The sequence below is a fragment of the Thunnus maccoyii genome, chromosome 22 (assembly GCF_910596095.1).
Source record: "Thunnus maccoyii chromosome 22, fThuMac1.1, whole genome shotgun sequence".
Lineage (NCBI taxonomy): Eukaryota > Metazoa > Chordata > Actinopteri > Scombriformes > Scombridae > Thunnus > Thunnus maccoyii.
Window position 1 is genome coordinate 9,109,272 of NC_056554.1, and position 16,921 is coordinate 9,126,192.

The window sequence follows — 16,921 nt, forward strand, 5'->3', positions numbered from 1 at the left end:
TAACCAGCTTGAAGGCATCGCCTAATGCTCGGCGTTTCTAAAATCAATAAAAGAAGGGATATCAAGGCCTTTGCTATACAGTTCACAATGGACACCTGTGGCTCCTAAACTGTAAATGAAAAGATAAAAAACAAAAAAAAAAAAAAAAAGTTTTCCAAAAAGTCCTCTAAAACGTACATTCAGATACATACATAGACCTTTGCACACACTTGCAGTGTAACTACGATCACTACTGGAGACTGTTTACATATTGTTTTGTTGGTGTTGTTGTTGTTGTTCGTTATATAATTCCACCATGATTTATAAAGTAGAAATGTGTGCGCAGAGGGAAGTAAAAGTGCCACAAGACCCAAAAAGAAATCAGCCCTGCAGAGAAAACTGGTGACTAATCTTAAGAAAAGACATTATTTCATTCTTTCACTGCGCTTAATGTAGCACTGACCCCTCCCCACCCCCCCTTCCCACCTCCCCGCTCCCCCCCTCCCAGAAAAAAAAAAAAGAAAGGAAAAAAAGAAGAATGAACATTTCCTCTCAAATTGTGAGCAAGCTTGATGTGGGCATTGTGTGCTGACATAATTAGAAAATTAATAAATCACACAAAAAAAAAAGCTCCAAAAAACATCAAAGAAGTAATAAAGAGCATATTTCCAGATGAGAATGATGAGCCACATTCTGTTCTGCGTGATGCCGTTTTTCTTGTCACATATGAAAGTAAGTCTATCACATTTTACAATTATATACAACAGACACTTGGACAGCTTGAACAGGCACTGCATTGCTATCTTTTTGTCTTCTTTTGGTGAATGTTACATCCTGTATAAATGCTGGTTTTCATGTTTAATAACAACCTGATGCCAAGTGACTAGCAGCTAGCCAACGTATGGAAGGTGAGTATTGCTCATGTAGGATGAAAAATAAGTCTGAATGTTTCCTTAGTCTGCATGTATATGCCCTCTCAGTCCCAACAGAATGCGTGACATTCAACGTAAAGGAAAATCACACATATTGCATGAGTGCCACAGGTCCTCCTTGCATAAAGTTGTCCTGTTCTCGATGATCGCGGTGATCGATGCAATAATACTTTCTAAAAATAAGGTCGTTGCGAGTGTCAAAATCTGCCTTGAGTAAGGCTTTTGAAGCTGCTGATGGGTGGAACACTGATTAAATTTTTATAAAGTTTCAAGAGCTTTTTGACAGGCTACATTCACACCCCGCGTAGCAACACACAGAACCATGCCCAAATACATTTAGTCTACCTATTATCAGCTGGAAGGTACAGTACCTTGTTGTGAAGCACCTGCAATCAATGTAGTTCTTTTTTTTTTTTTTTTGTAGTGTGAATGAAGGGTTTCCTACATCAAATCAGGCATTGACATCATGTAGAAAGTGCAAAATGAGCGATGCCTTGATGCGTTTACTGATCTTTAAAGAGATTTTTTTTTTAGAGAGTCGCCTGCATATGAACCAAGTAGACAGCTCAAAAAAATGGCCAGCCGAATCAGAAATATGGCGAGACGTAGCACCAGTCGTCTCGCAACATTTCCTCTGAAAAGAAACTAAAAAAAAAAAAACTAAAAAAAAAAACGAAACTATCTGATAGATTCATTGGAGGACGTTTTGTCAGATTTTACCCTGCTTCTCACGTTAGGTCAGGTGCCTTTTCTGGGGCTTTTTCTACTGGTTAAGTGACATCACCTCCCAGCTGCTACAAGAACACACACACACTGATCATGATCTTGTTGGACAAGAATTCACACCCATTTCCAAAAAAAAAAAAAAAAAAAAAAAAGAGATAAATCACATCACACTCGCTATGGCCACACTAATGATAGAACAACAATTCATATATTTATGAAGTGTTTCCCAAATGGAAATATCTAAGCACTAGCCAAGTTCAGAAATAATAATATTAATAACAAAAAAGCCTTCATTGTTGTTGTTTTTTTTATATTTGTGGATCTTTATAGAATATTTCCCCCCTTTTTTTTGACTTTACATACAGGAATACAACAACCGATGAAACACTTTAGATTCTATTAATCGGGGGAAACCTGGAGAGTTCTAACTCAAATCCAGCCTCCAAAAAACAAATAAACAAAACCCAAATTAATTTTTTTTTTCCTAAAATGGAATTGACTCATTTTCCCCAGAAGTGAAGATTTACAAATAAGGGCTTTAGAGAAGAACTCTCGAGAAAGTTTACAGTGTACAAACTCCTGTCCTATGGCAGGCTTTTTATCGATAGAAAGACCCTCATCTTCTCTCACTGTGTAGTGTCAGAGGCACTCTATCACACCCACAAACATCCAGCTCACAAATTCACATACACACACACATGCACGCCCATGCACAAAAACACTCAAGCTGCCAAAGCAGAGTTCAACCCCACAGACTACTGCTATCGACGCAATCAGGATATTTACCTTTATGTACAGTCTCCTATTCAAATAAACACCAACAGCACAGTGACCCTGACACATTTTTTCCTCACACACACACACACACACACACACACCCACTCACACACACACACACACACTTGGGGACAATGCACTTCAGTGGGGTCTCCAATGGCCAAAGGCTGCAAAGCACTTATAGTTTTTTTTCTTTTAAAAGAAAAAAAAAAAAAAAAAAGAATAAAACAAACAAACAAAAAAGACAGAACAGTGCACATAGAACGGGGTGACTTTTCAATTTTTTTTCTGCATAAGAAATCTGGGTGAAGACGGAGAGATTGAGCTTGACTTGAGGATTATTATTTTTTTTAAAAACATTGTCTGCTTCTTGGCCCTCACGCTTACGCCGGAAGAGCTCTCGGTAGTGCCGACTCTCCGAGGGGAAAGATTTCAGGATTCTTTCGCGATTGTAGGGAAAGAGTGCAAAAAGGTGTCCGAGCAACATCCGGGATGCTGCTCTCTCTCTCTGTGTGAGTTTTTACATCAAAAATGGTAAGATGATGACTGATATAAATAATGCCCTGTAATACGCCTGAGAGATTTAGTTTGAGACTAGGTTCAAAACACTGTGAGGGGGAGAAGACGATTGCCTATGTGCTATTTAAGTGCTATATTTTTCTTCTAGTGGATTCTATTTAAGCTTCTACTGGGCCACTGAACTTTTCAGGAGCGACGGTTAGAAAACGACATGCTCCTGTGGTTCAGTATTTAATTCAACATACTCTACGGGGCTCTCTGCTGGGGAAGTATCTCAATAATTGACATATGTGCATATCGTATATACATTTATACAAATCTACTACTTATAAAATACTTTCTAAAGGCTTGCTTGAGCCTGTCGGAAACTGATTTGGACAGGTCTCACTAGCATTAGTCGGTGTGTGATTGTTGCGCAGGTCACAGGCCACTTCATTGATGTGTTTAAGGCATCTACTTGGGAAAATTGCATTCGGTGACGTCGAGAATAGTACGGCATATTTGATAAAAGCACGCAACTTGCTGTTAAGTACGCGGGATTTGCTGGAATCCCACAATACGTCCTCAGTCGCAGCTTTTTAGGGATCTATGACAGAATGGGATTTTACGCAAAATGATTTCTTAAAATGATTGTCATACTCAAGTCAAGCCGTCTCTCATGTGAAAAAATGAGCTCCTTCAAGGTCACATGCTAGCACCCCAGGTGGAAAGTTAAAAGTAAGAGTCACAGTAGACCAATCAGTGACTTTGCAGCCGTAAAAAAGACCAAGGGTGCATTTTTTTTTTTTTATAAGTACTTCTAGAAAAATACCGGCCCTCCCAATAAAACTCCCAAATTCAAAATACACTGGAACATGTTTCACCGTCTTTCGGTAGGCCTATATGCTAAAGAAAGAAAAAAAAAAAAAAAAAAAAAAAAAAAACCTTGTCATACACTGCATAGAAAGCAGTCCCCACTTTGGTCGATAACAAAGGAAAACACCCACAACAACAACAACATCATCAACAACAACAACAACGACAAACAACGATATCAACAAAATAAATGCATTACAATATTGTCTATCTCCAAACTAGCCTCTAATAATTGACACATCTATAAGCACTACCTACATAGGCAAAACTTGGTATTGCATAATTTTCATAATTCTGAATTCCACCCTCCACAATAGTAACTGGAAGATGAACACAATGAGCATTGAAAAATAAGCAAAACAAAAGATGACAGGTTATTAGAAAAACCACCAAAATACTGAGAAAACAAAAAAAAAAAAGAAAAAAAGAAAAAAAAAAAACGCTGGTTGATTACAAACTTTAAAACGGCAACTATACACAGCCTTGATATGCAATGTAACTGTGAGATAGAGTAGTACATGAAGTTAAAAATCAACAATTTCATTCAGAGTACAAAACAATTATTATCATAAAAATGTTATTTTTTTCCTATAATGATAAATGCAGCAAAAACAAGTGTAGTGATGTCTCTATATTCAAAGGCAAGGCACGTAATGTGGACTATATGTCATCGTGCAAATTAAGAGTATTGGAGAGATTTTCCTTGTATAAATATGTCTGGACTGGAGAGGCAATGGCTGTGAACATGCCGTGCACAATTCTAGATTTCAGGGATTTGCCACCACCTGGATTCATAATTTCAGTTTTCAAACTCTTCCACTGCAGAGTTAACCTTGCACAAACTGTAGCTTTACACATAAGCCTACTGTACATTTGCATGAATTGTACATTTCCATGAATTAACACTTTGCATTCCTTTTTTTTTTTTTTTGTAAACATAAGCTTTAGAAGCTGATGGCCAAATGCATTATGCTCTTGATCTTATCGTGAACATTTTCAACTGAAATGCCATTTTTACACACTATGTGCGTCTCATTTCTTTACTTATGTTCGGTTATTTTTCTTTTTTTTTTTTTTATCCCCCCAAAATAAATAAAAAAAAAAAATCTCCCCATTTAAAGTTGGGAAGGGCTCAAAAGAAGTGCTGGTTTTGCTCAGCGCTGCACAGGTAGCTTAGTGCTTTTCTTCAACTGCCTTTCACGCTTGATGTTTTTTCTCATGTGAGGAGACGGATATGTGACTGAAATCAAATTCAAATGTTTCCTTAAACATTTTTTTTTTTTTTTTACCCATAAAACCATTTAATATTTATCCCCCTTCCTTTAGAGTCCTAGGGCTGACAGACTGATAGCTTCCCTTCAAAAATTAAATTGCACTTGCCTCTATCGAGATTTTCTTATTCTCCGTCTTTTTTTTTTTAAAAATCCTTTTGTAAAGGAGTTGCAAATTCTTTAATGAGGGGTCCAATCTCAAGTCTAACATTTAGTGTTTTTTGAAAACCGCATCAAGAGTTCTCAACTCTTACCGTAAGTGTTTACATTAATTCTTGAAGTAAGTAAGCAGTAAAGAATAAACAAAGTCAACACATTTTCTGAACAAAGAGTCGTATCACAGTAAACTGAAATCAAACGGAAGAAGAAACACTCTGAATTCACAATTTTTGTTCCTATGGTGTACACAGTGAATCGTTTGACGTGGGGGAGCCTCTTTTCAAGAGGTTGGAGAGCTTTAGAGTCTCGGAGCCATCCACCAGGCAGAGGTTGTTGATACGCAGACCTCTTCACTTGTGTATATGTGTATGTGTGTTTGTGTGTGTGTGTGTGTGTGTAAATCGTGATTTTACATCTTCCCCCGGTATGGAAAAATAGTAGGAATTGCCGCTAAGAGACTAGAGTGTCATGCAATAAAACATTAAGGCATCTATACATCACAGTAATGGATCGAGAAGTTCTGCAAACACAACAACTGACTGGTGGGTGGTGGATGTGTGGGCTGGGCTGGGCGAGGACACAGCAGACCTGAAGCTTTTTCTTTTTTCTTTCCTCTGAGCCAACCCTCGTCTTCACGGCCAGTGTCCATCGTGGGGAGGGACGGGAAGCGGGGAGGGACATGTGGAAGGGGCGAGATTGAAGGGTTGAGGGGGGGGGGGGGACGAGTGGAGATTGTGCAGCTCGTGCTGCTTTGCTGGTTTCATCCATGGCTGCGGACACCTGCAGTGCTAGCTCTGCACCACCAACACCCCCACCCACCCATCCACCCAGGGGGGGGGGTCATCCGGTCCTCTCTGGGTTCAGTTCCCTGTCTCAGCGGGGACCAGGGGCTCACCAATGATGTTTATGCTGTAGTTCTGGTGGACATTTGTTGGCAGAATCGGAGTCCCGTTCGACACTTGGAATGGAACTAAGCTCGCCCAGGTACCAGGACTGTGGAGAGAGAAGAAGAAGAAGAAGGAAAAAAAAAAACCAGACACAGGGAGACGGAGAGAGAGATTAGTCACATGCCATTAACTTGTTTGTGCAGCATGCAGTCAAAATCAGATTCTTTCTTTCAATTATCCAGAACACTGCTTCGCTAATGACCAGCGTCACTGCTCTGCTGACAGTCATCAAAGTTTAAGGTCTTCTTTTTTTTTTTTCTCTTCGTTTTGTTTTGTTCAGACAGAGATGAAAAAAAAAACCGGCAGCGCTAGCTCATTAATCTAAGCTGAGGTGATTCCACTTGATTCCCAGAGAAGGACATCATGTGAGAGTGCCGTGACGCAGTGCCTCTTCTCTGCATTGACGGCAGTATAGAAAAGCATGAGGGGGGAGAGTGTGATTGGTGGTGGTGGTTGTGGGGGGAGGGGGGAGTTGTGGGTATAAGTGGGGAGGGGGGGGGAGTCCCTACACAAAGCTGTCCCATCCCTATTCATCTCACGCTAATGGCAAAACAACACAGTGATTGTTCCTAGGGAGCAACGGTGCTAACTGAAAACGCAAGTGGGAACAAACAGCATGTTGTTCCCGTGGGGTGCTGCGCTACGTAGATGTCAGATAATTAGCCCCCGTCCCCCCCCCCCCCCCTCCCCATCCCTCCTGCCCGCCCACCCCTTCTCCTCCACAGGCCCCCAGTGTGTACTCATCTAACACCCCCTCCACCTTCCACATCACCCCCACTAAGTCTGAGAATACCTGTGTCGCACGTTTGCTACCCGATTCACCGACAGAAAAAGTTTTACAACATGCTAAAATACAGTGAGGCAGCGGCTAAAACCTGGATGAAGACGACTGAAGATCAGGAAAGAAGGGTGAACAAACAAAGTGTGGAAAAAAAATAAAGCAAGAGGGGGGAAAAAAGTAGACGAGAACAAACGTTTGGGGGAGAAAGGAGAAGATGGATGAGAAAGAGGAGAGTGGCTCAACTCTGAAGATGCTGGTTCGCAGAGGTGGAACACACTTGTTTCTTTGTGAAGCTTCACGATTAGACAACGCTGTCTGCATTCATAAAAGCAACTGATCACCCAGTCTGCATTTTATACAAATCACTAGTCACCACTGACTTTTGCTTTCATTTAAAACAATGGAGGTGCAAATTCAATTCACCTCCCGGCCTAAAAAGAGCCAGACTCTAATACATTGTGGACGAAAGACAGACAGAGATGTATTGAAAATAAAAACATCTTTAGAGATTGTGTTTCAGTGAGCAAAGAGTTAAAAAGAAACCTCAAGGCTAATCCTCTCTAGCAGTTTTTTTCCTGTCCAACCCGTCCTCATGTTATCCTCTCTCCTGCTTTCTTCCCTCCCTCCTTCTCTCTTTCGCCCTGCCAAAAATCATCGGACAGGAAACGGGGGATTAAGTTTTTCCTACCTTGCTGAACAAAGAGCGCACAGAGCGGCCAAGGGCTGCAGCGTTCTCTTTTCCCGTTCTTTCTTTCTTTCTTTCTTTCTCCCTCCCTCCTTCCATCTCTCTGTGTTTCTCTTTCCTTATGAAACTCCTCTCAGGTAATGGCTTACATTAAGGGGGGACCACACAGCTACAAAAGCGGACTCGCGGGCCTTTGTGCGCACTAAACCCAGCAGATCGGTTTTAATCTTGTTAAAAATCGATGGCTGTCAGTCCATATCTGCATCCCATAACCTAAAGCTGAGCTGTGTGGGTCTTTTTATGTAAAGAAAACCTCTCCTATCAGTCTGGATCGCAAAGTGGGGGCCTGAAATCCTCCCATCACTGCTAATTGAGACCTGCAGATTTGCCTTATTAGTAGGACTCAACTTCAAATACAAACTGTGCAGTACTTGAGGGCTCAATCCAGAGCAAGCTAGATCCTTTACCCTGTCTAGCACTTAAATCACATACAGAAAAAGCTGGAAATGCATTTATTTGGCGCCGTGTTACAGGGATTCTGGGTTTTGTTGTTCAAATGTATCAAACATTTCCCTTTCGCTGCAATTTGGAGCCACCAACCTTTAAAATGCCTCTATTTGTCTAAATTTTGTCTCCATATATGTTGTTTCTTCATATTACTGCACTCCAAGCAGCCCTGGACACAAGTAAAACCTGACCTCCACTGATGCATCTCCTTAGGTAACCTTCAAGATGGCTTCCCTCTGCCCTGTCCAGCTCCCAAACCTCACTAATTCTACTCCCTGCAAGCACAGCCTGGGCATACAGCGTGCTTCGTTTAAGGATTAGCTCCCTAAATTAGATTATCTAATGGCATCTTAATGGATTGCTGACCCATTTCCTGCACAATGGCAACATGCGAGTCTGGCAGCCTTTTAATTTGGGGCTAGCACTGAAGAGGCATAGCAGAGCTCTCCGTTAAAGGGCAAGCAAGATAAAAGAGAAATCCGACTGATTCCATCTATACGTTAAAACGGTTTTGCGTGAATAATCCATCAAAGAGAGAGAAAAAAATATAATAGAATTACCATCCCATCCTCAAAACAGAATAAACTAATAACTAAATTCAGTTGGGATCTATTTTATCTGCACTCATTACTGTACACTCGCATGGAGAAAAGAGGTGGAGTTGGCCGGTGTGTGAGTGCTGCAGGGGACATTTTACTCTGCTACCTCCACTGGCCTATTAGGAGGCCTGTTGAAGGGGTTCTGCTGTGTGCATGTGTGTTTGTAACTTCAGCGGGGTGCAAAATGAACTGTACACACACTCACACACACACACACGCACACACACACAAACGTAGATGCACACTACACTTCCAGGGAAAAACTGGAAAAGGGAGACGTAACAGGAAAAGGCTTAGCTCAGCTTGCTTGCTCTGCCATGGTGAAATGGTTCAGGTTTTTTCCCCCAAGAGAGGGAGAGATACAGTGCGGAGGTAAGGGGGAGATGAAGGGGGTGGGGAGGGGGGGGGCTGAAGGTTGGCTTTCTGTTACTTTAAGTTAAAGAGAGTAAAGCATGACTTCAGCATAAAGTAAAACAAAGCTAGGCTTGTTAAAATGTGGAAAGAAAAACACGCTACATGGCTAAAAAAGGTGACCTGAAATGACTTCTTTCATTCTACACAGTTTGCAGACTTCATTTGTGTAATTAGCTCGTAACTTTGTGTTATGAAATGTTGTTTTTGTTGGGTGTGAATCCAAGGAAGGAGGAAGTCTATGTTTCAAAATCGGTTTTTTGCAGCATTTGTCATCTTTCAGTGAAGAATAACAGCAAAGAAACAAATCTGCAAGAAACAAAAGCCCTGAAATTTGTTTCTTTAACTCGATGTGACGAAAAACTGTGGTTTCTACTTTTTCAAGACTAGGATTTCATTTATTTGGATGTGTATTTAAAGAAAATGCAATTCAGAGATCTTCTCTTTGAAGCGCTGATACAATCTTACAAAAAATATCCAGATTGTTACCTAAGAAATTGGGTAAAAGGAGACAAATCAATCCTACAATATCCCTCAGCCGATTCAAGCCTCTCTGAAAGCTCGACAGCAATGATTTAAAAAAGAACTAGTAAGTACTGGGACAGGTGGAAAATAATGCACACAGATGAAGGAACAGAAAGGAAAGGAAAAAACAGGAGAGAGACACAAGGAAATGTGTGTTAGTAAAGTATGACCTCATTCCAAAAGTCCAAAGGGTTAACTCCTGTGACAGACTATCCTACTGCAATAACAGTCACAGCTACTGACCAGATAAATTACATTTATATCGGAATTTTTATGTAAAATATGTGAATTTCTCAAATGTGAGGAGCAGACAATCAAGAAAATCATACATTATATGTCATTACTGATTTTAAATGTGTGTGTGTGTGTGTGTGTGTGTGTGTGTGTGGTGTGAGAGAGACAAAGAGACGGCATGAAAGAATGAAAAGGTTACCTTTGCCAAGTAATCCCCAAAGTGTCGTCAGTGGCACTGGGGCCATAATGCCTGCCGTTTTGAGTCACGCTCCAGTCACACTTCCTCAGCTGTCAATTGAAACCTAGCAGTCAGATCACTGGGCCAAGACAACTTCCACTTCAGATTACACTACAACTCAGAACTGTATACACAAAATGCATGCAGAAGAGCCTAAAGCAAGAGCAGCAGAAATAAAAAAATAAAAAAAAAAGATTCCAAAAATGAGTCCTAATTGTTACTGGCAATATGAAAATGGAATCAGTGTATTCATTATTTGTTGGGGCAGAAAAAATAACAGTTAAATCAAAGCTATGGATAAAATAGACAGAAAGAAAAAGCATGCAATCACAGTTAGTGGTGACAGCTAACCTGGAAGTAAAAAAAAACTGAGTTAGTTAGTTACAAAATGTGAGTGGCATCATATTGGTAGTTCATCTGTGAGGTGGTTACTGCTTTTCTTTTTTTTTTTTTTTTTTTTTTTTTTAGCTGGTTAGCCAATGAAGCCATGCAATCCACTGGATGCATGCACCCTGTCGATAATCATTGCTTCAATGTAAGTGCATCCGATTCAGGACGGAGTACGCATGCCCTCAAGCATGCAGAGTTTTTTTTTTTCATTAGCTAACTGTTTTTATTGATTAGGGGTCAAAATTACAATGGAGTTAAACAGGCACACACACACACACACACGCATACACACACATGCACGCGCGCACAAACCCCCTTTTTCCCCCCTCTTAAGACATGCCAACCTTACATACAGATTACAAATTACTGCGAGAGAGAAAAGCCACACACAAACTGTGTCTCCTTTGCATGCATTATGCGAGTGCACGTGTCTGCAATCCAGCTGAGAGCTATCTCTGCCAATACCAACCTAACCTTGCCCTGTGGTCAACACATTCATTTAGTAATGCATCGGGATAAAACTGCACTGTTAGCACTCTGCGTGCAGTGGCAGACGTTTTGCAGAGGCTCTTAAGAGGGATTTAATCAGATATACGCATACGCTGAATATTCAAAGCCATTTCCAGCGGTCAAGAAATGTGTTCTTTTTCCTCTGAGCACCTGGACGAACACATCAGGAGATGATGATGGTTTCCTACTTAAGCCATACTTAAATTCAGTCATGTGTTTTTATTATGTTCCCTCTTTTTTTTTCTTTTTTATCTTAGAACAAATGTGAAAAATGACCAGAAACGGAATTTCTGGAGCTAATCTTAGAAGCCTTTGAATGACGTAAAACTCATCCATTATATTACAATTCACAATTATTAGTTTTATTTGATCAATTGCTTTGAATAGCTGCTAAATAAAACTCAATAGGCAATTCATCTTGTTCCATCTAGTGTGTTTTCTCTCTGTGTTTATCGCATGTTGGGAGAATGAACCCCCCCATGCCGCTCCCGCACCCTCCAGCATGACAAAAGCTTGGAGAGAATGTGCGGGTTGGGCCAGACGCTCGGTGCCACGGCTCCTCAAGGGGCTCGCCATCTGTCCACTGGCACCGGCACATCAGAGTGGCACAGGCAGCGGGGAAAGGGGGACGGAGCCGGGGAACGTTAGCAAACAGATGCAGGCAGATTGTGGATTAGGATCCTTCCTTAGATAATACCAAATGACATCTGATCACGGATCTTTCCCTGCGGAATGCTAGATGGTGGCATTCCCTCGAGGGGTTAACCAAGGCGAGAGATGAATGGAGGGTTTTCACACATTCGCTGCCTGGGAATCCTAGAGCAGGTGTGGGAGCGTGTGGTGGTGTTGTTTTGTTTTGTTTTGTTTTTTTCATTTTTGAAATCTACTGCGTGTGTGTGTGTGTGTGTGTGTGTGTGTGTGTGTTGTATGACTTCTATTTTAGTGGTGCCACATTTTAAAATAGGCACTCCTCTGAAATGTAAGTTGTTTTAACCTTTATTACCAAGTTATCAGATGACAATCAAGTTATTTTATAGTAATGAAATTATCTAATTATCAGTCATAGTTTGGAATTAACACCGTAGTGGCAGTTTGAACAAGGATCCAGGAGATCTCCAGTATGTTCATGATATATTATTAAAACAAAGACTCCTTTATTCCAAAAATTAAAATGCTTCCTGACTTCTGTTTTTCCTTTTTATTAAAAAAAGAGAAGAAAATCAAAAGGTAGTTCTGACAGCAGCAGATGCAGTGCAAGTCATGGCCGCTATCCATCATACAGACAGACAGACAGACAAAGAACAGTGCACCTCTAAGATCCTGCTCCAATGCTGACCACACTTCAGAAACACAGAACTTCAACTACGGTGACTCTCACGCATCTCTGTAGGCATTTGTGTGTGATGCGTTCCCCTTTTCCTACCCAGCTTTGCGACAAAAACTAAACTAAAAAGTGTCACTAAGCCTCATGGATCCCACACAATAAACATCCCATCACCAGATGAGGACAATGACAGAGCATTCAGTGAAAGTGTTTAGTCCTGAGGGAGTGGCTCGGTGTCTGCCCGCTCTGCGAGGCCAGATCCCGGGCCGTTAAATCATACCACAGAAAACAAAAACAACTGTGACAAGCAGAAGCATGATGAATCAATGTGAAGACTGTTTAGAGTTCCTTAAGCCGACAAGTACATTTATTCATCTGGATGTAGCATGTAATAACCTCCCAGAAAGTTGTCACTGCTTACAAATCTTTCATTCTTATTTCACATTTTAAGCCATGATGTGACTCCAACATGAGCTGATCAAAATAAATTATGTTTGCTGCTGTCATTGCAACATCACAAAAACATGCTTTAGGATAATTCAATTTTGGATAATTACTAATTATCAAATAAAAATAAGAGTAAAATGTTATCTTTTCACTACATCCCCATTCTGTATTTCTTAAGAGGATAGAACTATAAATATCAGGCTGATTTACACTTCAAAATCTGGAACAAAAAGGGCTTATAGCCTCTCGGGGCAAGGCTTTTGGACAAAATTCAGCAGATCAAGCAGCTACGCTCTGACTGCCGCTGTCTTGTGTAGTCACTTTGTGCCCCACTGAAAGAAGTAGCAGGGCTACTAGAAAATGTGGAAGACAAACTGCGCAACATCAGCCAAGTGAATCCTCCTTCTCCTCCTCCTTCTCCTCCCAAGTGAAATAAAAGCGACTGCTGACAAACTCAACATCTTTTTTCTTTCTTCTTCCCTACCCCGATTTTAGGGAAAAACGGGGAGAAAGAAAAGGCAGAGAGACAGAAAAGAAAGAAAGAAATGCAAAGAGAAAGAGGAGCGAGGAAACAGAGGCCAGCTTTGTCATTTTTACTGAACATTAAAAAAAAAAAAAAAAAAAAAAGCGAGCTGAGGAGAAACCTAGCGATCATTATGTAGCCGCGTGCAGATGCATTCAATTAGTTGTGGTTGGAAAAGCCTTGGCCTCAGACCAGCACTTTCAATAAGATGGGGTGGGGGAGAGCACTCTCTCCCGTCCGACAACACCGCAACACTCCTAACCTCACAGACACACACAAACACACACGCGCACACAGACACACACCAGGTCACCACATCTGTCATAGGACCGCTGCTGGGGCAACCGCGTGACGCCAACGCTAAATATTCGGCTTGTGTACTGTAAATGAGAGAGTGTACTGATTACATCTGGTATGTGTGTGTGTGTACAGTGTGTGTGTGTGTGTGTGTGTGTGTGTGTGTGTGTGAGCTCACACAGTAATGTCTGAAGGAAATAGAGTTGAGCACATTACACTCTAAAAGACACCCACATGTCCCATCCATCTTCAGAGTAGTGGCCACACAATGACAGTGAATTTCCTGACACCTTCATTTCTTTCTTTAAAATGACCTACAGAAATAGACGTGTTTTTCTGTTCTACACTGAGAGATTTAAACTCAAACTAACTCATCTTTAACATCAATAATTTAATAGAAAATGCAGTCATTGCTGACATAAAGTTAATTGTTAATTGTTCACTGTTTACATAAAATTTAAAAGAAATGTATAACATTTTTGCTATATAAAATAGATAACACACTCAAATTCAGACATACTGAAGATAGTTAATTGTAGGTCATTCAATGAGCTTTAAAGGGTCTTTCAGAATAAAAATAAAAGCTTTTTTCTCAAAAGTGAATCAAAAGTGTTAGTAACACTAAATTGTGTGCTAAGATTAACACAGCAGTAAGTAGAGAACAGCATGGTATAATTTAAAGGAAAAAGATTTGACTATAAGAAGGACCTGCTATCTTTAGCTGTGTTAAGCCTCAATCCCTTTGAGGTCTGAAAAAAAACTTGATATGTTGTTAATTTTTTATGCCAACAGTGACTGCTATGCCTGACCTCAGCCTACAAGCGCTCAGATCGGATCTAGAAGCGCTCTGATCTGACAAGACAATTTAATGCTTTCTACAAATCAAACTCAAGAGTGCAGGGCAGGGATTTCACATCTGATGTGCGGGGGAGATGTGGGACAGAAAATGAACGGATAAAGAGGAGCAGGTGAGCTGACTGCTGAAGGGGGGGGGAGATCTCACCTGTTGCTGGTGGAGGAAAGCGGGATCTCTGGGGCTCAGGCCTACAAAGCGATTAGCCGTCGGGGTGCCAGGGGCTGAGTAGCCTGGGTAATACACCATCACAAAAACACAAATACATGCTTGCGTTACAATTAGCATTTTGAGAATTTACATGTAGCTGTTGCTTTTATCCACAGTGACTTACACTAAGTGCACTATAAATTGAAAGTCAGTCAACAACATTGCAAACACGATAGTAGGAAGGGGCAGGTGGAGTCCCACAGGGTTATATTTTGGGCCCACTCTAATTCTTCAGTTATACATTTGGACGTTTTGTCAACAAGCATGACAAATTTCCACAAATACAATTTTGCTATTGCCATAATGGTTTTTATTATTTGAAAATCTTTTTATAAATGTTTTAGTTTTAGAATTAATAATAATAACAACGTATCACTGGCTGAAAAATATTGTTTTTGTTGAGTTTAACTTCTCACTGCACTTCAGTGATGTAGAAGTGTACTTAAGGGTGTGTCAGTGCACCGTGACATCAATGTTGGGTGTAGTTACGGGTGCAACAAATCACAGTTTTGACCAGCCAAATAGATGCAAACAGAGTTGCAATAGACTTGAAGCTTTCGATTTGAGAGGGCATGGTAACACTGACATACAGCTTTTCAACTGCTTGTAATTTTTAGTGTTGCAAGCTCAGAACTATGATCGATAATGGGTGTCAGCAATGGGCGGTAGGCACTGGGACTCACCTTCTGTAGATGTGGTGATGGGCTTGGTGTCGGGCATGGAGAGCGAGACGGGTCGCACAGCGCCGTGGTGTGGGGAGGGAGCCAGGACTGGGGTGAAGTGGCCCGGGACCTTTCCTACCACCTGACCACTGCTGTTGGGCTGTAGATGGGGCACAGACAACCAGAAAACATGATTCAAAACAAGTATTTTATTTCAAAGGATCATTTATTTTGCTCAGATTTGAGGGATATTCATGCCAAATATGGGTGGAGGGGTTTAACTCCATTTATGGATTTGATCATCTTTTGCTCTGGTTTGTTTGTTTTTTGCTCAAAAAACAAAACAAAGCAAGAAATCTGAATTAAGGCAAAAAGCAGACAACCATGTGGTAAACAAGCAAATGTAGTTACAGTATCTGCTAAACATGTATATACTGAAACTGCATTTGTTTGTCTACCACCGAAACCTCTTCACCTTTTGAGAGAACCAACAAACTGTGTCCAGTGACTTATGTTTACAAGCTCTTGTTCGCATGTAAATGTGCAGTTGGGCAGATCTCAATAAACCAATACAAGCATGTAACAAACTGCACTTTCCCAAAAAGGTTTGTGCCAAACAAGACGAATGACCTATCACACCCTTCCGTGCCTCCGTTTCCGAAGAACTTAACTCCTCTTAACTGCTCTGTTTGCCCTCACAGACCTAAAATCAACAACAAAAGGTGACTGGACTGCTCACTCTCACATTTAAAGCTCCGCCTGAAGAAAAGATTTTAGTACTTTCAGTCGCTGTGTTGTCACAGTTATTACTAATACTCTGGGGGGGCACAAGCAACAATAGATCCTCAGTCACTGAGGATGGATTTCCTACATGATTTTACACAATGATTTTAATGGCGCTCATAAATGGAATTTAGGAGGACCCGGGCGTGAAAAGACAGAGAGAGCTGCGTAGTGACCTGTTACAATGGTGTGAATGTGCGAGTATAGAGAGCAAGGCAGAGAGACTATATATATAGAGAAAGAAATAAAGGAAGCTAGTGGGAGCTACTCTTTCAGACGGCTGGAGACTGTCTGGGGCGTTCATTTCAGGGCCGCCCTAAGTTCAAAACTCAAACAGGCCTTTTTGGAAAAGAATTGTGTCCACAGGGTTCCCTTCCGATGTGAATAGAATGTTTAATTAGAGTGTAATATAATCTGCGTTAAAGCAAGCATAAAAACATTCTGGCACTCATCCATGGGATTATAAGCGCTGTGTTATTTGCTGAGCCTCCCTCCCTCCCTTCCTCCCCCAACTGGTCTTCTAGCGCTCTCTCTTCCCTACCGGACCCCACCTCACTAGCCCGCCACCCCCTTCCCCCCCACCTCCCCCCCTTCTCTCATTTCTCCAGCACCCCAGCAGAGGGCCAGTTAATTCTGCACAAGAGCCGGGCCCCGGCAACGGCAAATATTTACAACCTTTATCATTCCCCGCGGTTTTTCTCTAGAGTAACAGTACCCCCCTCCCCTCCTTCAGCTCCCCCCCCCCCACCAACCCGCTCCCTGCTCCGGAGATGGAGC

At 41.3% G+C, this 16,921-nt stretch overlaps 1 protein-coding gene across 10 annotated transcripts in view; it reads right to left on the reverse strand.

Annotated features, from left to right (window-relative positions):
• Positions 1-487: 487 nt before the first annotated feature.
• LOC121889201 (nuclear factor 1 B-type) overlaps positions 488-16,921 on the reverse strand; it is a 68,661-nt gene continuing 52,227 nt past the window's right edge. For 8 of the 10 annotated variants that reach the window (XM_042400982.1, XM_042400981.1, XM_042400984.1 and 5 more), the window contains 4 exons: positions 15,383-15,521; positions 14,640-14,722; positions 10,107-10,195; positions 488-6,211 (listed from right to left, as the gene is read on the reverse strand). In XM_042400982.1, coding sequence (XP_042256916.1) covers positions 6,079-6,211; positions 10,107-10,195; positions 14,640-14,722; positions 15,383-15,521 — 444 coding nt within the window. In that variant the 3' untranslated portion in view covers positions 488-6,078. The remainder of the gene's footprint in view (positions 6,212-10,106; positions 10,196-14,639; positions 14,723-15,382; positions 15,522-16,921) is intronic. The other 2 variants (XM_042400986.1, XM_042400985.1) reach the window with 1 other exon arrangement.